General features: G+C 37.3%; 1 protein-coding gene across 2 annotated transcripts in view; it reads left to right on the top strand.

Moving 5' to 3' along the window:
* Positions 1–22,185, top strand: part of TTC33 (tetratricopeptide repeat domain 33) — a 45,569-nt gene that overhangs the window by 146 nt on the left and 23,238 nt on the right. Inside the window, exons 1-2 of one of the 2 annotated variants that reach the window (XM_037798896.1) lie at positions 36–219; positions 3,913–4,134. In XM_037798896.1, coding sequence (XP_037654824.1) covers positions 3,914–4,134 — 221 coding nt within the window. In that variant the 5' untranslated portion in view covers positions 36–219; position 3,913. Of the gene's footprint in view, positions 1–35; positions 220–3,912; positions 4,135–22,185 lie in introns of those variants that run through there. The other variant, XM_037798897.1, reaches the window with a different exon arrangement.

The following is a 22,185-nucleotide window of genomic DNA, read 5'->3' as shown; positions in this document are numbered from 1 at the left end:
CCGGGAAAGATAATTTCCGCTTCCGGTGGTCAAAGGGCAACAGAATGTAAACACGGGGCTTAGGGAGTAGTCCTCAGGTAACTGGGGCTACCTGGGCCGCGGAGGAAACCGGAGGAAGGGGAGGAAAACGAGGCGAGTCGGTAGTCTGGTTAGGGGAGAAAGAAGCTTCATTGGTCGGACTTGTGACCCACTCCTGTGTGGCAGAGTCGGGACACTAAGGTTGGTCTTCAGGGACAAGCGAGTCTGGAGGTTCATCTTTCCTTCCGCTCGTTGCACCGAGGAACCGAGCTTGCTTCCTACTCCGCGTTAAAGGTTTCTGGGGGCTGAGGACGGGTCTAGTAACACGCGGGCGACATCCAGGGCCGCTTTTATTTTGAACTTCCCACAATTTTGTTTTTGTGGCCCGTTGAGGGGGAAGTCGCTAGTACTGGTTTCTCTCTTGCTTTGACATATAAGGATAAATCGTTTCGAGTATTCCTTACCTCCAAATACATCCCTGTGCCAGCAAGGGCTGCTTTTGTGATTTCTTGATCGTGATCGCCAACTGGTTTCTCGACTTGGGTGCTGCATCCTTGGATGCAAGTGTAGACAACCATTCTTTGGTTTATGCCTGGGTAAAATGTCAAGCAGTCAGCAGTTATTAGCGCTGTACGGAGCATTGCACCAGTTAAAGAATTCAGAATACAATGTCGTTGTTTAGAATGTCTTTGGTATTCATTAAATACAGTTCCGTTAAAATGTTGAATTTGTGATTTCATAAATTTACCAAGAAACTCATATTATTATGATTTACTCATGATTTCTTATACTGGCGAAAAAAAATGTAAAGGCTTCCTAGGATATTGGTGCCTTGTACATTGAGCTATAGATTCAGGAAAGCCTCCTTTATAAGAAGTTTTAATTTCATGTTCAGATAGCTTTAGAATAATAATAAACCCTCAGGTGTTGTTTAAAATATCTGATTCAGCTTGTAATGTTAAATTTTCCAAGGCAGAATGTGTTTCTACATATGTTGCTCCCTTTCTTTAGGACTCCTGAAGTATGGCTAATTTTTATTCTTCAAAACCTAGGGCCTCCAGGAAGCTTCAAGTGTCCCTTCACTGATGTCGTAGCAGCCATTGTTTACTCTCCTATAACAATTATCCTATACTTTTGGTTTCCTATCAATTTAGAAGAAAGTCTAAAACTGTACTAATGATCTTGGTAACAGATCCATGCTTTTTAGCCTCAGTGGGTCCCTGATACTGTTCAGTACCTTTACTCATTCCTTATTGTTGCTTTTCTTGTTTTCCACACTGACTATTTCAGATCTTTTCCATTCTTCTCAAGTGCTCAGATCCGTTTCTTTTCCCTTTACATGGAGCAGATGACTGTTGTACTTACCTAAGAAATGTGAAGCTATGGGACATGAAACTCTTCACTTTTCTTTCCCTCCACCATTGCACTCATCTATACTGTCAGTATTATCTCCTTTTCTGTCTTGTCCTTCTCTTTAAAGAGAGACTTGCCATGGCTAGTGTCATCAGGCCTTTTATACCCCTAGAAACTTGTTTTGTTCTGACTTCAATAACCTCTGTTCTCTAGATCTCAAGGGACTTGTTGGGGAGAATGACATAAACACCTGTGGCATCAGTGTGTGTGACTTTTTCATACAAGTTTTAAAACCACCACTTGGAGGCTTAACCTATACCTGACCTCAGAATTTATAACAGTGGTTTGAGTTGCAGGATGGAGGAGTGTAGTTGGAGTCTGAATAATGTATTGATTTTTAAAAAATAACATGTGGCTATGACTCCACCTTTTTCTTTTCCTCCCCATCCTATCCTCTTCCTCCAATAATTTACAGACCTTGCCAGTGATTTAGAATGTAATTTGCCTTCAGGAAACACATCAAATTGCCATCTGATAGTGTTAATAGAGTTCCCGCACTACCTGGTGCCTCAGCTCAATGATATAGAAACAAGCTTCTGTTTGGAAACTTGAAGCCAGAAAAATTAATCTTCTTATTCCTGTCACTTGTAGGGACAGTCATAAAAGCCATACTTTATTATCTTGTCTTATCCCATATCTTGTGAGACTTTCCTAATGATCCATTTTCTCACCATTCTCCTCATTCTGTTCCTCTGGAATTCTGTTCCATAATAACACATTTCCATATTCTGCAGTTTCTTGGGTTATTCCCCTAGGATGCTGGCAGTTGTCTTCAAACATAGGAAATGTATTCTCCCAAATTATGTTGGCTCTGGGAAGAGGGTTTGGCATTGTCCTAATTCCTTTGTATAGCTTCCAATCCATTACTTCTCCTGGCTTTCCTAAAATTCCCCACTCCTGTGGAGAGCATGTGGTTCACCTATATCAGGCTGTACATTTCTTGTTATAATTTATTGACACTTCCTCATATTCATTAAGAACTTAGGCTCATGATCTATAATTTTCTTACCCCTCTAAGTTAGGCCATTATATTGGGTCTTTCCATGGAATGACTTCACAGCCAGCTTAACTTTTTTTTGTCTCCCTTCCTTCTAGTGATTACTTATACTTCAGCCACATGCATCAGAGATGAAGACGTTGGAATTTACTGTCTCCATTTCTCTCCTTTTCTGATTCTCACAATGCCCATTCTTTGAAGTTTCGAGAAGACCTCTGGTTCATTATTTCTCTCTATCCCTCTAGTTGATCAATCAGTTGATCATAATCTCTTTTAGGTCTACAGACTCTTTTAAGAATGGAATGAAAGGTTTGATCCTCTTCCCTAGAATGTACACAGGCATACAAAATTTGCATATCATTTCAGGGGTTTCCCAGTATCTTTAAACCCATCCGTTAAATTAGTAAGAGTTCTTGGATCGCTTAGTTAATCCCTTCTCTAAATAAATATTTGTTGAATTCTTTCAGATTTTTCTTTAACTTTGTTTCATCAATTACCTCCTTTTTTACCCTTACATGTGTATGTCTTTGCAGATTTGCAAAGCAGTTTAGCATGTTATCTTTTTGATCCACCTACTAGTTTTGTGAATTAAGTCATTTTCCAGGTTTGAAACATGTAAAAACTTTTTATTATTGAAAATTTCAAACATATATGAAAGGAGACAGAAAAGTACAACGGTGCCCTATATCCTCATTATCTACCTTCATTAATGATCAATTCATGGTAATCTTATTTCATCTGTATGTTCCTCTTTACACAACTCCCCCTCATTACTTTGAAACCATTCCTAGATAGCATATAATTTCATGTGAAATAGTTCAGTATATATTTCTAAAAAGTAAGGATTCTTTTTTAAACACAGTCACAATACTGTTATCACATCTAAGAAAACATAGCAGTAATTCCATAATGTCGTCGAATATCAAATCAGTGTTCAGATTTCCCCTATTATTTCACAAATGTTTTCTCCCCAAAGGTTTGTTTGAATCAGGAGCCAAACAAGATCCATACATTGTAATTGGCTAGTATGTCTCTTAAGTCTCTCTTCATCTAGGGGTTACACCCCCACCTTTCTCTTTCTCTCTCTCGCTCTTTTTTTTTTCTTGGTAGTTTATTTCTTGGAGAAATCAGTTTTATTCTTCTTTAGTTTCTTACATTCTGTATTTTGCTGTCTGCGCCTCTGATGTGTTATTTAACATGGTTTTCTGTGTCCTGTATTTCTTATAAACTGGTAGAAGCTGCATCTGTTTCAAGATTAAATTTTGGCAAGAGTACTCTGAGAGTGATGATGTCATTATTTCCATCAGGAGGTATGTAGTGTTCAGTTGTCTTTCTCTGCGATACTACCTTAGATCCATTATTTAATTATGGGTTAAAAATGTTGATAGTATAATACTATTATATTCCTTTTTCATCTGTTGGTTGGAATGCTTCTATAAAGGGCCAAGTTTGAATTTTAAAGCTGGTTTTTTGTAATTTTCCAGAATGGCTTCCTTTGGATGGAAGAGAAAAATTGGCGAGAAGGTCTCAAAGGTCACTTCACAGCAGTTTGAAGCTGAAGCTGCTGATGAGAAGGATGTAGTTGAGAGTGATGAAGGGAACTGGCTTAATGCCATCAAACGGAGGAAAGAAATTCTCCTTGAAGGCTGTGCAGAGAAAAGCAAACAGTTGAAGGATGAGGGAGCCAATTTGGCTGAAAATAAAAGGTATGATTTTATAATTTTCTTATGTAGAACAGTTTATATTTTTTGACTCACTGTCGTTAATGAGATAAATAGATATGCCCTCCATCAATTCATGCTTTAAAAATCTGATCTGTATGATAAATTAAAGAAATAAGTTTTAAAGTTATCTGAAAATTCCCATAGAAGATGAAGGTTTGAGAAATGGTCTTCAAAATGCTTATAATGTTTTTGCTTTGCCATCATTTTTGTTCTATCTGAAGAAGAATAAATGCTAACTAAAATGCAGTTTAACTTATTGGTTTGTAGGAGATGGTCTAATCTCTGGAAAGTTTCTTCTTTTAATATTATGTACAGGAAATTGGTTCCAGGTAAATTAGCATTTTCCTAATGGTTTTTTTTTAATGCATTTTTTATTGTGAACTTTAACATATATACATAACAGTGATAACTTTCAAAGTATGAATTTAACAAGTAAAGAGCAAATTTCAAAGAATGTCATGGGTCACAGTTCCACCACAGCTTCAGCTATTTCCTTTATTATAAACTATAACATACATACAGAAAGGTGTTAACTTTCAATATGTAGCTCAAAAAGCAGTTATATAGGTAATTTCAAATATTGTTATGGGTTACAGTTCCACAGTTTTAGTTCTTTCCTTATTATGAAGTATAGAGTATATGCAGAACAGTAAAGACTTTCAAAGCACAATTCAACAAGTAGCTGTAGAGCAAATTTCAAAGGATGTTATAGGTTATAGTTCTACCATGTCGTTTACCTCCTTCCAGCTATTCCAACACCCCAACATCTAAAAAAATATATATTTATATAAAGTTTCAGTATTCATAGACCTTTGTTAAATGTTATCATGTTTGTTGCTACCCTTTCCTCTTACTTAATCTCTTTCTCCATCTTCAGGGGTCTCTAGGCAGTGACCTCCCTAATTTGTTCCTATTGAAAGGGTGTGTTGACAGTATGGGGAAGGGGGCTGCATGTGATTTTTGTTCTTAAAGAGGCTATCACCTCTGGGTTTCAGGACTTGAGCCATGATCTTTTTTTTTTTTTTAATTAAGGATTATTCACATATCATACAATCATCCAAAGTATGTAATCCATTGATCACATTACCATAATAAAGTTGTTCATTCATCAGCCCGATCAAATTTTTTTTTTTAACATTTTCCTTGTACCAGAAAAGTGAAAGTAAGAATAAAAAGTTAAGAGTAAAAACAGAACACCCAAATTCTGCCCCCAGCCCTATTTTCTTGACCCTTTTGGTCAAGTAGATGTTCTCCATCCCACGATGCTGGGTCTGGATTCCTCCCTGGGAGTCATATTCCACGTTGCCAGGGAGATTTACACCCCTGGGTGTCAGATCCCATGTAGAGGGGAGGGCAGTGATTTCACCTGCCAAGTTGGCTTAGCTAGAGAGATAGGGCCACATCTGAGTAACAAAGAGGCATTCAGGGGGAGACTCTTAAACACAATTATAAGCATGCCTAGCCTCTCCTTCGTGGCAACAGGCTTCCCAAGAGCAAGTCCCGTGATAGAGGGTTCGGCACATCAAACTGCCAGTCCTCAATGTTTGTGAGCACATCAGCAGCCATCCAGGTGGGGAAGTCCAACACTTCTGCATTTCCCCCCAGCTTCTCAGGGGGGCTCTGCATATTTTTTTTTTTTTTTTTTAATGCCATAAATGCATTCACTTTATTTATTTATTTTTTATTATTATTATTTTTTAATCTTCATTTTATTGAGATATATTCACATACCACGCAGTCATACAAAACAAATCGTACTTTCGATTGTTTACAGTACCATTACATAGTGGTACATTCATCACCCAAATCAATCCCTGACACCTTCATTAGCACACTCACAAAAATAACAAGAATAATAATTAGAGTGAAAAAGAGCAATTGAAGTAAAAAAGAACACTGGGTACCTTTGTCTGTTTGTTTCCTTCCCCTATTTTTCTACTCATCCATCCATAAACTAGACAAAGTGAAGTGTGGTCCTTATGGCTTTCCCAATCCCATTGTCACCCCTCATAAGCTACATTTTTATACAACTGTCTTCGAGATTCATGGGTTCTGGGTTGTAGTTTGATAGTTTCAGGTATCCACCACCAGCTACCCCAATTCTTTAGAACCTAAAAAGGGTTGTCTAAAGTGTGCGTAAGAGTGCCCACCAGAGTGACCTCTCGGCTCCTTTTGGAATCTCTCTGCCACTGAAGCTTATTTCATTTCCTTTCACATCCCCCTTTTGGTCAAGAAGATGTTCTCCGTCCCACGATGCCAGGTCTACATTCCTCCCCGGGAGTCATATTCCATGTTGCCCGGGAGATTCACTCCCCTGGGTGTCTGATCCCACGTAGGGGGGAGGGCAGTGATTTCACCTTTCAAGTTGGCTTAGCTAGAGAGATAGGGCCACATCTGAGTAACAAAGAGGCATTCAGGGGGAGACTCTTAAACACAATTATAAGCATGCCTAGCCTCTCCTTCGTGGCAACAGGCTTCCCAAGAGCAAGTCCCGTGATAGAGGGTTCGGCACATCAAACTGCCAGTCCTCAATGTTTGTGAGCACATCAGCAGCCATCCAGGTGGGGAAGTCCAACACTTCTGCATTTCCCCCCAGCTTCTCAGGGGGGCTCTGCATATTTTTTTCATTGTTTTTTTTTTTTTTAAATTAACTATTAGCTATATCAAAAAATTACAAAACCATACAATAAAAGTACATTTCAAACAAAGCAAAACAAGGGAATAAGAAAAAGACGCCTAATCTAAAATAACTACATTACTTCCAACATGTTCCTACTCTACCCCAAGAAAATATACAGATTATAACCCAGCAAAGAAATAAGAAAGTCAGATAACCTAAGATAACAACATTTCTTTGAACTTGTTCCTACCATACCCACGAGAAGTTAACAAACCATAGTCATTCTTGGGCATTCCCAGAACGTTAAATTTACCCACGATAACTTACCTGTTCTTATTAGATTATCATTCCCCCTTCACCAATTGCTATCTATCGCTAGTCTCCTACATTCTACATTATAAACCATTTATTTTACATTTTCCAGTGTTCACATTAGTGGTAGCATATAGTATTTCTCTTTTTGTGCCTGGCTTATTTCGCTCCCTAATGGTTTTGAGGACACGTGCTTTTTTTTTTTAAAACAGGTGATCAGTTATTCTTTTATCATTTATTTTTTATATGCTTTCAGAAATTTGGTTTGGTACACAGGAATTTGATAATACTTTTAACTACTCATATCCTTTCCTCAGCTAAACTCATATACTCCTTCAATATGAAGCCTTTTCTTTTTTTCTTTTCCTCTTTTTCGTACTTTCTCATTTCTTTTCTCTTTCCTCTGCTTATGTCTTTCACTGGTGTCAAAATCATTCTTCCACAAATCAGTGGGGAAAGATTGAATTGTTTAGTTGATTTGTGTTGGGAAAACTGGGTTACTATATAGAGAAAACTAAACTGGATCCTTAACTAGTACTATGTGCAAAGATGGACATAAAGGGATAAAAAGCCTAAATGTGAACAGTAAAATTATATGGTTAGTAAAAGAAAATATGGAAGAATATCTTTATGACCTAGAGGTGGAAAAGTACTTTTTTTTACTTTTTACTTTGAAAAATTTCAAATGTACAGTAAAATTAAAAGAGTAGTACAACCTCTGTATTCCCTCTATCTAGACTCAAAAATTTTTAATGTTTGCTTTATCTCTCTCTTCTTACATGGGCACACACACACGTGGTTGTATATTTACATTTTTTCTTCTGATCCACCTGAAAGTGAGTTGAGACATTTTGAAACCTCACCTCTAATTCATAATGCTTCTCCTTAGTACAAGGATAGTCTCTTACCTAACATAATACTGTTACTACACCTTTGGAATTTAACAGTAATTCCATAATCTAATATCTAGTCTGTATGTAGATTTTTCCAATTTTCCCCCAAATGTCTTTTTTTTAATTCAATTTTATTGAGATATATTCACATAACATGCAGTCATACAAAGTGTACATTCAGTTGTTCACAAAACCATTGTATAGTTATGTATTTATCACCAAAATTAATTTTTGAACATTTTCATTACCACACACAAAAAAATAATAAGAATAAAAATTGAAGTGAAAAAGAACAATTAAAGCAAAAAAGAACACTGGCTGCCTTTTTTTTGTTGTTCCCATTTTTCTACTCATCCATGATGCTGGGTCTAGATTCCTCCCCAGGAGTCATATTCCACGTTGCCAGGGAGATATACACCCCTGAGTGTCATATCTGACATCGGGGAAGGGCAGTGATTTCACCTGCCAAGTTGGCTTAGCTAGAGAGAGGGCCACATCTGAGCAACAAAGAGGCTTTTAGGCACAATTATAGGCAGGCCCAGCCTCTTCTTTGCAGCCACAGTCTTGCCAAGGGCAAGTCTCGTGGTGGAGGGCTCAGCCCATCAAACCACCAGTCCCCTATGTCTGTGAGCACATCAGCAACCATCAAGGTCCATATGTCTTTTATAGCATTTTTGTTTTCTAACCAGGATCCAAACGGAGTTCATACATTGTATTTGGTTATTATGTCTCTTTAGTGTCTATTAATCTATAATGGCTCTCCTTTTTCCTTCATGACATTGACTTTTTGAAGAGTTCAGACCAATTTCCTATGTGATTGTTTCTTTTGTTTATTTTGAAATAAATTCAAAGTCACAGGAACAGTTGCAAAAACAAGACAAACCCCATACACAGAACCCCAGCATACCCTGAGCCCCCTCCCCCGATACCCCAATCCACCAACCTCAACATGCTGTCACACCGCTATTTCTTTTCCTCCTTATCATCCATCATCTATTGCTCTGTCTTCTGAACATATGAGAGCTAGCTGCACACATCCTTGAACAAACACCATAATTCACATATACAGTTCCCAAGAACAAGAACATTCTTTTATGCAATCCCATTAAATGCAGCTAAGAAGTACAAGAGATTCAACATTGATACAAAGCTTACATTCTATATTTCCTTTCTTTTTTTTTTCCCTTATGTCTCAACTGTGTCCCTTTGAGCCTGCTGTCCTCCTCCATCCTCAGGTCCCATCCAGGGTCATCCTTGGCATTCATTTGTCATCTATTTAGACTTTTTTTTTTTCCTCAATTGTGGAAACATATATACAACCTAAATCTTCCCATTCCACCCCCTCCCTAGCATTCCATTAGTGGGATTAATCACATTTAGAATGTTGTAATGCTATCTCTTTCCCACCATCCATTACTAGAAATTTCCCTTCACCTCAAACAGCAACCCTACACTCATTTCTTAACTCCTCATTGCCCCTTCCCCCATTTCTCTTAACCCTACTCTACTTTTCGTCTCTATGGTCATATTCTCTGATAATTTCTTTGTGTTTACTGTGGGACTTAGAATTAACCTCTTAAATCCATAACAATCTTGTTTTTCTTTGATACCAACTTAACATCAATAGGACTCATAAACTATGTTCCTATACTCCTCCATTCCCTCACCTTTATATAGTTCTTGTCAAAAATTACATATTTTACGTTGAGTTCAAAACTACTGATTTGTCATTAGAGTTTGTGTATTTTTTATCATGTAGGAAGTAAATAGTGGAGTTACAATTCAAAAATTATTGACTTCTATTTGTATTCCATTGTGGTCAGAGAATGTGCTTTGAATATAGTCAATTTTTTTTTTTTTTTTTTAATTTATTGAGGCTTGTTTTATGTCCCAGCATATGGTCCATTCTGGAGAAAGATCTGTGATCAGTAGAGAAAGATAAGTGTCCTGGTGATTTGGGATGTAAGGTTCTATATATGCCTGTTAAAATCCTCTATATCTCTTTCTCCTTTCTTTGTTTCTCTGTCAGTAGAGCTCCCTTTAGTACCTGAAGTAGAGCTGGTCTTTTATTGGCAAACTCTCTCAGCATTTGTTTCTGTGAAAAATTTAAGCTCTCCCTCAAATTTGAAGGAGAGTTTTGCTGCATAAAGTATTCTTGGTTGGAAATTTTTCTCTCTCAGAATTTTAAATATGTCATGCCACTGCCTTCTTGCCTCCATGGTGGCCGCTGAGTAGTCACAACTTAGTTTTATGCTGTTTCCTTTGTATGTGGTGAATTGCTTTTCTCTTGCTGCTTTCAGAACTTGCTCCTTCTCTTCAGTATTTGAGAGTCTGATCAGAATATGTCTCGGAGTGGGTTTATTTGGATTTATTCTATTTGGAGTTTGCTGGGCATTTATGCTTTGTGTATTTATATTGTGTAGAAGGTTTGGGAAGTTTTCCCCAACAATTTCTTTAAAAACTCTTTCTAGACCTTTCCCCTTCTCTTCCCCTTCTGGGACACCAACGCGTCTTAAATTTGGATGTTTTATTTTATTTGTCGTATCCCTGAAATCCTTTTCGATTTTTTCAATTTTTTCAATTTTTTTCTCCATTCTTTCTTTTGTTCTTTCATTTTCTGTTCTGTGGACTTCTAGGACACTGAGTCGTTGTTCAACTTCCTCTAATCTTGTATTATGAGTATCCAGAGTCTTTTTAACTTGGCCAACAGTTTCTTTTATTTCCATAAGATCTTCTATTTTTTTATTTACTCTTGCAGTGTCTTCTTTATGCTCTTCTAGGGTCTTCTTTATGTCCCTTATATCTTGTGTCATGGTCTTCTTCATGTTCTTTATATCCTTTGCCATGTTTTCATTCCTCGATTGTAGTTCTTTGATTAATTGTGCCAAGTACTGTGTCTCTTCTGATACTTTGATTTGGGTGTTTGGAATTAGGTTCTCCATATCATCTGGTTTTATCATATGCATTAAGATTTTCTGTTTTTTTTGTCCTCTTGGCATTTGCTTTGCTTGATAGGGTTCTTTCAAGTTGTAAAAAAAAAAATACCAATCTAATTTTTCAGAAATACAAGTTGGTGGCATACACTTTCTCTAACTAACCAGCAGATGGCTTCTGCGAGTCACCTATACCCCTCAAGTCAGTTCTCCTCAACTTGTGGTGTGTGGGGAAATGATTCTTGTGGGATTCAGTTGGTGAACTGAGTTTCGGTGTGTTGCTGGAGCTGTCCACCCTGAATGTGGGGCATGTGTCCGGGTGGCCAGGGAGGCAGGGCAGCTTTAATATTCAAACCTCCCAGGTGTTCCCAGAGATTCAAGGCCGCTGCAAGAGTCTAAGGCTTCATTTGAGTTCTGCCCCAGACCCTCTCTGTCGCTGACCCACAAATCACCAGCATTGACGTAGCGTCCCTGGGTTTTCCAAGCGGGCCCCCTTTCTCAGCTGTGATCTTCCAGAACCTCTGCTGAGGGAATGCTGTGCTACATCACAAATGCGTGCCATCACTCAAGGGAAGCCCTGGGCCACCGGGCTGTGTAGTTGTGCTCTCAGCCTGATGCAAAGATGGCTGAACGGGGTGTCCCAACCCCCCCCACACACACACAGTTCCTCCTTCCCAGCTCCGGGACAACTGGTGCGGCTCTGGGCTGTGGGCATGGCCCCGGGCAGGAGTGTCTCCAGCCCACTGGTGAGCCAGCTGCAAGCCGCAGGGTTTCTTTCTCCTTCCGGCTCTCCCCTCTGCTCCACTGGCCCTGAAGGAATCTGCAGTGGTCTGTCCTCCACGCCAGACACCGAGTGGCTGGCTCAGCCCACTCCTGCTGTTTTTCACTGTGCGGTTCCCACCGTCGCAACTGCAGCCGCTCCTGGGTTTTTCCCTTTTTTTTTTTTTTTTTTAGAAGAACCAGTCCATCTCCAAATGCCAACCCCCAGCTTCCCCACACCACAGCATGGCTGCAGGTCTTTCAGCCAGCTTACTCATTCATTTCAGAATGCAGACTCCTGGTTTCACCAAGTGTACAGCCCCTGTGGTTCTAGCAGATCTTGTCCATCTGGTGCATCACTGAAACCGGTATTCTCATTCACCTTCTGGTTTTTATCTAGTATTTTTCACGGAGGTGTTTTTTTGCCCTGTCTCACCTCATCTTAGGTTCTCCCTGATTGTTTCTTTATGGTTGTCATTTAACTTTTTCCTCTAGCACATGTATTTTCTTGTAAAGTGAAAGTTAGGTCTAGAGGTTTGATTTAGATTCTGATTAAACATTTTTGGCAAGAGCACTTCATAGATAATGCTTGTACTTTATATTGCATCATATTGGGAAACTTACTGTATTGTGTCATATTGGAAGGGTATTAGGTTGCCCTCTCCAATTAGGGCATCCATTTGAAAGACATTGTGCCTATGTCTGTTTGCTGTTTGATATTTGCTGAAAGCCGTATTTTATAAAAATCTTAGAACTTTTGTCCATGGTGAAGAAGATATATTAGGACAATGACCCTTGACAGCTTGGGTAGTGTTGATTTATTATTTACACTAAATACATGATTTTTAGAAGATAGGCATTGTCAACATGGGTAGTATCAGAATTGAGTCTTTGGTTGGGACAAAATATCCTGCAGCTCTAAAATCAGGATTGTGTGCCTTTGGCTGGTGTCTTCTATGTTGTATTAAAGAATTTGAGAAATGGAAAGAAAATGTAATACTGAGCAAGACGTGCTTTTTTACTTTGTTCTTTTTCTCTTATTTTTTAAACTGTTAAGGGAGATTATAAGAATCTGTGTTACTCATGTTTGTCATCACTTATTTACAGTTGATGAACCAACAGTTTAGTTTCTACTTCTGTTTTTATTTTTGATTCTGAAGTAATCTTTTATTCCATTTTAATATAAAACATGAACTGCTGCTTAAAATAGAATATATTAGTATCTTAAATTTATTTGGGAATGAGGGTAGAAAATAAATAACAAAGGCAATTAACAGCCTGCAATCTTAGGTTAGATTGTGAATTTTCATTTGTGATGTTTTAGGCATAAAGATTTTTCTTTTGTAGAACTTTACAAGATTGCCATTCTGTCTTAGAAGAAAGCCAATTGTAAAATTTCCATATTTATGAAATCACTTTCAGAATATCCATAAAACATCTTTAGAAATTCCTGTAAATGCCTGTTAAAAGTTCATTAACTTTGTTGTTTTTGCCTTTTTTCTCTAGACCACACACTAGTGTGTAGAAGGGAAAAGCTATTCAGTGATTGCCATGGGATTCCCTTTGAATGTCTTGTGGTAGAAATTAGATATCAACTTTGTAGATAAACAGAATAACTCTTGTTTTTCTGCCTGCATGTCAAAACATTGAGTCATTTCATTAAAATCAGCTGGATTGGATGCATTATTTTGAATACAGAAGACTGTGAGAGGATTAAGTTTTTTGCCCTTTAGCATTTGTTTTGGAGTAATATATACACAGCTTTAGAAAACAGCTAAACAAAATAAAGGAATCTAGTGGAATTGTATAGTTAGGCTACTCTAAGCTAAACTAAAATAGAAATAATGGTTTAAAAATAGCTAAGGGAATGTTAAACTTGATTGAAAATGATGAGGAGGAATATTGAAATTAAATTAAAAAAAAAACACAAAAACTCAGTCTCTGCCTACCAAATCAGCTTTATCTCAAACCACTCTGATTTTCACTGCATGTTACCCATATTGTTCTTTCTTGTATTCTTCAACATAGTGCTTGTACAACTGAGGGAGCTACTCAGAGAAGGAGCTCCAGAATCCTCTTGAGTGTTTGGTGAATATTAGGCCAACATACATGTTGGGGAAGTTCCACAATCCAGGCAAAATGACTGGAGAGTTGTAAACCGAAAAATCCCTAGGGTTCATACAGAGCAGGGAGATGTTCAAGTTCCAGCCACCCAGAGTGGAGAGTCTTTTGTGATCAACGGGGGCATTCATAATTGCCAAGGGAATTCTGCCTTAGTAGAGTGACTGAACTATCAGTGGAGAGAAGCTACTCTAGACCTGTCCTAGCGAAGCTTAAAAACAGGTTTTTAAGGCTTAATTGATATACAGCTCACTTAACTCCCTGCCAGAACAGAACCCCTCAAAATCTAGTCAATCAAAACTTACTAGATATGCCAGAAAGAAGAAAGCTGTGACCCAGTTACAGTTTATATATTGATAAATTAGTAAAAAAAAAACAAAAACAAAAAAAAAACAGAATCAGAAATGAGATAGATGATGGAAGTAGTGGACAAAAAGGTTGAAATGGCACATGACTGCAATGTTATTATAACTATGTTGGATTTAAATGTAATCATGCATCTAATGAGTGAAATGGAAAAAATATTTAAAAAACACAAATGTAACTTCTAGAGGTGAAAAATAACAATATTTGAAATTAAAAGTACACTAAATGAGAGTAATAGCTATGCTAGTCTAGGTCATTTGAAGAGCAGATGCCAGAAAAAGAATAAACATGCAAAGATTTGATTAGGGGAAACTCATATGAGAGAAAATGGGGAGGGAACCAAATAAGTCTGCAAAGCCAGCAGGCCACAATACATGTTTGTGCATTGTGAAGGAGAGAGGGAGGGAAGATTGGGTGGAAGTGTCTTAGGTTGTCTCATAATCCAGAGAAGATGGGGTAATATCTTGGGTACTTCTCAAGCCAGAGTCGTTCACCAGAGTTGTTCCATATCTTCTAGAAATGGCCCTGTCTTAGTATTCTTCTCATTCAGTGACTGGGAATAGTCCACAGAAAGCTTAGCCTTGGTGCAAATGTGGCCATGTATCAACCATGAAAGAAGATAAAACTGTTAACTGAGAATTCTGTATACAGCAAAAATATCCTTCAAAAATGAAGGCAACAATATAGATAACCCTTTTTAGGTCTTAATGAATTGGAATAGCTAGTAGTAAATACCTGAAACTATCAAACTACAACCCAGTAGCCTTGAATCTTGAAGACAGTTGTTTAACAATGGAGCGTACAAGGGGTGACAATGTGATTGTGAAAGCCATGTGGCTCACACTCCTCTTTATCCAGTGTATGGATGGATGATTAGAAAAACAGGGGCAAAAAAACTAAAGGAAAAATAGGGCAGGGTTGGGGGGGGGGGGCAATTTTGGTGTTCAATTTTTACTCCTAACTTTTTATTCTTACTTTCACTTTTTGTGGTACAAGGAAAATGTTAAAAAAAAAAATAGATTGGGGTGATGAATGAACAACTCTAATTAATGGTAATGTGATCAATGGATTGTATACTTTAGATGATTGTATGGTGTGTGAATAAACCTTAATAAAAAAAAAAGGACAAGAAAAAAATGAAGGCAAAATAGGTTCTGAGATAACTTGTTGCTGGTAGGCCTATATTTCAAGATATGTTAAAAGAAGTTCATCAGGTAGAAGGAAAATGATACCAGATAGAAACTTGGATTTAAACAAAAGAGTGAAGCATGCTGGAAATGGTAAACATTTGATTAGCTATGAAGACTGTTTTTTTTTTAATTTTATAATTTTTTAAAAAGAATTTCAAAAATAGCAACAATTTAGGGGTTTATGGCATAAAGAAGTAGAATGTATGACAACAAGAACAATAAAACAGGAGGGGATAAATGGAATTATATTGCTGTTGAGCCTTACATTATATGTGAAATATTATATGTGAATAATATTTGAATGGGAGCAACCATGAATAAATAAATAAATAAAAGGCTTATAAGCTTATAAGCCAATAGTGGAGATAAAATGAAACAATTGGAAATTGAAATTTAGCAACTACTATTTTACAGTACCATCTCCAAATACAAAATTTTCAGGACAAAATGTCTACAAAATATGCTTAAGAACTCTACACTGAAAACTATAAACACTGCTGAAAGAAATATAAGAAGATCTAAGTAAACTGAGGTATACATGATGTTTGTAGCTTGGAAGACTTAATATTGTTGTCAGTTCTTCCCAAAATTGAGCCATAAGTTCAATGCAATTTTAATCAAAATCTCAGCAGGCTTGTATTTTAGAAATTGACAAGCTTGTTCTAAAATTTATATGAATATGCAAAGGAGCTAGACTAGCCAAAACATACTTAGAGAACTTACATTGCTTTATTTCAAGACTTGCCACATTCTTGAATGCTGCTTATTTATACTATTGGTATAAGAATGGACAGATAGATCAGTGAAAAGAATAGAGGATATAGAAATGACCTATATATATGTGGTCAGTTGATCAAAATTTAAAACATATGCTTATCAAAAGGCAGAATTAAGAAAATTAACATGGATTTTGGAGTCAGTTTGTCTGTATTCAAATCCCAGCTCTGTCATTTATGTCTGTATCAACCTTGGGCAAGTTGTTAACTTCTCCATCCGCTTCCTCATTGGTAAAATGGGGAGACCTACCTTATAGGCTATTGGGGGATTAAAAAACAAGTCCATGTGGAGGAGCTGAGAATGCCACCTAACACCTAGTGAACTCTCAATAAATATACTGTAGGTATTATATTTAGGATTTTATATGTGGTTCGTATGTTTCATGTGTGTTAAAGTTTTTTATGTTATTTTGTTCAAACATCTTTTTCTAGAATTATTACTAACTAATATGTACTTTCTCAAAAGAGTCACAGTGTGGGTCCCAACTTTAATGCTGTGAGCTTTTAAGGTTTCAGCCACTAGATGGGGATATTTGATTGTTTAGCTAGATGGTTTGATTTTTTTTCTCTGTGTTTACATGTGCGAAACAGGAATATAATTAGAATTTACCGTGAATTTTGGCTTGCCTAGAAAAGTATCCTACCAGAGTGAATTTGAGGGTGATACGGGTGTGACACACTACTGACAGTCAAAATCGATATATTTAATGACAGTGATTTGCCTCATATTCTATGGAAAAATAGAAGCACTCAGTGTAGAATGCCTTTATTTTTTCATTACATCTTCAACCTGACTGTATCTGGTTGTTGTTCTTGTGGCCACAAAGCCTTGGCTGCTGCTGCTGTTGTTAAACACCCAAAAGCCCTCATGTATGCTGGTTATTGACAGTGAAAGACCATCACACCTCAACAGTAGCCAGATTGGACGAGCACAGATTGGACTGGGTAATGAACTCAGAAGTGTGAGGGAATTATAGGTGGGAGACAGGTATGGGAGGGAGCCTGCAGATAAATTCTTTCACCTTCTAACCCCCAATGGACTGTTTCTAAGACACAATGATCGTATAGTCTCTCTGAAGTAGTTCTATATGACCAGCAGTCATCTGTCTTTGTTTGCAGAGCTGTAGCCAGCTTAATGTACCCCTTGTATTTCTTCTGTCTTCTTCCCAACTCACTTTTTTTCACCTTTGCTCCCCTGGGATCATACCCACCAATAACAAATTAGCCAGTAAGCTTTGGTCTCAGGCTGTTTTCTAGATAACCCAAGCTGAAACATCATGCCTGATTCATTTCTTTGTTTTGCTCCTCATATCCAATCCAAGTTGATTCTACTCTACCTTTAAAACATATTCTAAATCTGTCATCCCTACCTCCCACCCCCCACCCCTCGCTTTCACTGCTATCATTCGATTCTAACCATTATACTGGCAATCTCCTAATTTGTCTCCCTGTGCTCATTCTTGTACCCCCTACAGTACATTCTCCTCTCCTCAACCTGACTGAGCTTTTTAAAATTTAAATCAATTCATGTCTCTTGTTTGCTTAAAAATTCCAAGGATTCTCCATCACACATACAGTTAAATCCGAACTCATGACCATGGCCTACTAGGTCATATATGATAATGGCTTCCAACTTCTCACTCCTTTCACCCATCTACTATGGCTATGCTGGCCTTCTTTCCATTCCTCAAAACAGGGAACATTTGGTCCTGTCTTGAGCTCTTCTCTTTGTTTGGAATGAACTTTCTCCATATTTTTGATTGGCTGGCCATTTTTTGTCATTCAGGACTCAGCTCAAACTCCTTCCTAGAGAAGCCTTTCCTAGCCCCCCATACTCCACCATTCTGAGTAGCTACCTGTTCGCTTCCTATCACATCCCTCTTTTGCTTTTTATTGTGGCACTTGCCATGTTTTAACATTTGTTTGCTGTCTTTCTCTCTCGGCTCTCTTGCCCTCAGCATACACTCTAGAATGTAAGATCTAAAGAAATAGCAGGGACCTTATATGTCTTGTTGAATGTGGTGTTCTCAGTACCTGGAATACTACCTGGTCCAGGGTAAGTGCACAATAGATATTTATTCAACAAATAAGCTGTTACTTATTTAGCTCATTAAATTTGAAGTTATAGTAAATTAGGAATCTAATTGGGAGCAAAGTAGCTAAACACGTTGACATTTATGAGCATGCTATCTACCTTATTTGGCTTGATCACCAGCTGTTCTTTACCTCAGCATAGGGTATTATCTCACCCTTCCCTTGTGTAATCGTTGAAACTACTCATTTTGCTTCCTTCCCCTTGCTAGTTCAGTTGCATGCTCTTGATGTAGTCTGTAGGCTGCCCAAATCGGAATTTGGTCACTTATTAACCACGGTGACTTTAAACCAAGTTTTTATCTTTTAATACTTCCTATACAACAGCTGCAATAGGGCTGTATCTATTCAGTCTTTTCCAAACTGAAGTTGAATTAAGAGATATGCTCTAGAAGTTATGAAAGACCATTGATTTGTTAAGTGCCAAGTTTCCTATGATCCAAAAATGGAGGAACTAGATAGTGCCACCCTTTATTCCTTGGTCAGGAGAAGTAAACCAAAGAGAGACATGGGAAGGGGCAGGGAATTCAGTAAGCTGACGATAGATAAGCTCTTGCTCCACTTTAACCAGAGGGAAACAGCTCGCTTGTTCCTTTAAACCTTATACCTGTGGGCAACAAAGCACACTTCATTTGTAGATGCCTCTGCTGGCAGCAGTGGTTATGTTTTAAAAATAGAAGCAATGCAATTGAGGGGAGAGGGCATTTTTCCCTTGAATCTGTATGTGTGTTTGTATGTGTGTGCATGTTTGTATGTGTGCACATATGCATGCTTGCATAGTGAAATGGGAAGATAAGGACTAGTGATGGTCAGTGTCATCTTGGACTTCTTAGTTTATTTTTTCCTTTGAGACAAGTTAAGCTCAGGTTGGTAAGCAGCTTTCTGTGGGTGGAGATGGGGTAAGATGTCTAGACTCAATTTAGCAGTCTTTCTGAGTAGTAGTGCTTTTGGCATTTTGGACAGGACAGTTCTTAGTTGTACAGAATTGTCCTGTGCCTTGCAAGGTGGTAATATCCCTGATGATCTGCCACTAGTGCCTCCAAGTCTCTAAAGTGTCTCCATTAATTTCCGTAAATAACCCAACAGTGTGATAACTGCCCTGGTTGAATTAGGAAGAAAACAAGACTGAAAGTAAAAAGGACATGTGACAAATATGACAAAATTCTAACAGTGGTTGGGTGAAGTATAGCAGTAGTTGGCAAATTACAGCCTATTTTTATAAATAAAGTTTTACTGGACTACAACTACTCCCATTCCTGTATGTTATTTTATATGGCTGCTATTGTGCTATGCTACAAAGTAGAATTTAGTTGAGTAGTTGCCACAGAAAACTGTATGACCTACAAGCCTAAAATAGTTACTCTTAGGCCTTTAAGGATGTTTGCAAACTCCTGAGGTAGAAAGGTGATAGGTAATTATATTTTCTTATTTTGCAAATTTTCTCAAGTATTCAGTATATTTTATTAAAAATCCCATTACTTTAAAAGTAGTCATGTAGTCCTATTACTTCCTTTCTGATCTGTAATTAGGTCTTGATAACGTCAATATTATGATAAATTCAGCGTTAAGGAACTCCCCTCACTCCCCACTTTGAATTCTTGCCTCCTTTCCTATACTGGTAAACTGAACTTGAATAGCTTAATAGGAAACCTAAAGTCTCTTCCCAGAACCTAGAGCAGTTCTTTTCTTCTTACCACCAGCCTGCCTCTCTAGCCCAAGGGCCAGCTAACTATAGCTCTCCCACCACCTGTTTTATATGTCCTGTGGGTTGGGAACAGTTTTTAACATGATTGAAAAAAAATTAAAAGAAGAATATTTCATGACAAAAGGAAATTGTATGAAATTCAAATTTCAGTATCCATAATTAAGGTTTTATTGGGATATAGCCATTCCCATTTGTTTATATATTGTCTATGGCTGCTTTCATGTCCAGCGGTAGAAATGTTGAGAAGTTATGACAGAAACTATATGGTCTCCAAAGCCTAACATATTTTCTATGTGCACCTTTACTCTGCCAACCGTTGCTCTGGAGACCAAAGACCTCTAGTCCCTTCCTCAAAAGCCCTGAAGACTCCTGAAACCTCAAACATGCCAGGGTCTTAAGGTTCCTCTGCTATACCTAGGATTCTGCTCTCTTTGTTCTTTCTACTCATAATTCCCATTTCCCTAGTCTTGATATTTCTCATTATTTCTATTTCTGGATTGGTAAGATGGAAGAAAGTAAGAAGTAAGGGTTTACTACTTTTGTCTAAGGGTAGAATTAGTTTTTGCTTCATTTCATTTTTTTCTCATGTATTATCAGCATGCTAGCTCCTGTCCCCTCTTTTCTTGTGTTCCATGCTTTCCAAAGACTTATTTTGGATAAGGTAGGAACAAATGAGATAGATAGAATCTGTGATATTAGTACCTACTATCTATCTACTCTTTGGTCCCTGAATGCATTAGTAGAGAAAAAAACAAATATATATACATGGAGGAATTAGAGAAAAATTAAATAGGAGAAAGCCTGGGGGTAGTAGAGAAAGCACTAGTCTTGTAGTTTAAAGAGGTAGCTTTAAATCTTGGCTTCTGCAGTTAATTGCTATGTGCCTTTCAACTAGTCCTATAACTGGTTTCAATCTTTGTTTTCTTGTTAGTAAAATGAGAACAAGTAATACAAATCTTACAGGGATTTTATGAACACTGAGTGAATTAACTTTTTGTGAAAATAATTGTATGTTAAACAATTGTTTTGACAGTGCTTTTTAATTATAAAATACTTAAAAAATATATAAATTGCTATGTGGTGGTCAGTCAAATAGTACTCATGATAGTGGGCCGGGGCCATTGGAGGAGGTTGTCATGAAGAACAGAAGATTTTAGCTTGGTCTTTGAGACACAGAGAGAAAGAGAGAGCCTTTGAAAAGGTGAAAAGGAGGAGGAAAGGAATCCTAGATATTTGTGTATGTGCTCTTGGGACTCACACTAACAAAGACATGATATGTGGGTAGGGACGGAAAAAACCCAGCTGAGAAGATCAGAAGCATGAATAGGGAGAAGAAAAAAGACTGGGTAGATAGGCTAATGATGTAGAAAATACATTTGCTACTAAGTCAGAATTTGCCACTACTACATTTGTTAGAAAATTATGAATGGAAAGATTATTATGAAGGAATAAGTTAATTTTCCAGAGAAACAAGAGAGAACATACCATTTTTCCAAAGTTTTTCATGCTTTGTCTGTATAAGAGCTATTTGGAAATGTTTTACAGTAGGCTTGAAATCACCCACAACATGTCTAAAGAAGCACAACTACTTGTCTATATAAGAGCTATTTGGAAATGTTTTGCAGTAGGCTTGAAATCACCCACAACATGTCTAAAGAAGCACAACTACTTTCTTTTTAGGTGACATAGTTACTGTTTTAGAGGTAATATTAGTGGATAATAACACTAAAGTACTAAATTTCTCTGATATTGAATGTATATATTTTTTGTTGAGAACATAGAATATTTTCAATTATAAAGTTAAGATTAGGAATGGGTGTTGAATTATATTAAGTATTGTTTAGCATTATGTACTTTTTTCTCTATTTTCTTTTACATATTGACTGATTTCTAATATTTTTTCTGAAATGTACCCAACATAGTCATGTGGCTTTTGTACTTTAATAGGCTTTTGGACTTAATTTTTTAATACGTTATTTAGGATTTTTACATTTACCTCATAGACTATAGAGTCTTCAGTGATCACTATGACTGATTCTCTTTTATCAGATAATGTCTAATTTCTTAGGACAAAAGTGTGCTTTATTTATATTGCTAGGTTCTCCAAATATACTGAAATACTTTAGGAATTTTAAGACTATATTTCTAATGGTAGAATTGAAAACTTTGGATTAGGCAGTGGCAGCTCCATTCTGGTCAGGGATCTGTTCTGTATTGCCCCAGTTCATCCCGCTTACATTGGATACTACTCCTTGTGTCCACCCTAT

Source organism: Choloepus didactylus, chromosome 11, assembly GCF_015220235.1.
Source record: "Choloepus didactylus isolate mChoDid1 chromosome 11, mChoDid1.pri, whole genome shotgun sequence".
NCBI lineage: Eukaryota > Metazoa > Chordata > Mammalia > Pilosa > Megalonychidae > Choloepus > Choloepus didactylus.
This window is presented reverse-complemented; position numbering and strand designations above follow the sequence as displayed.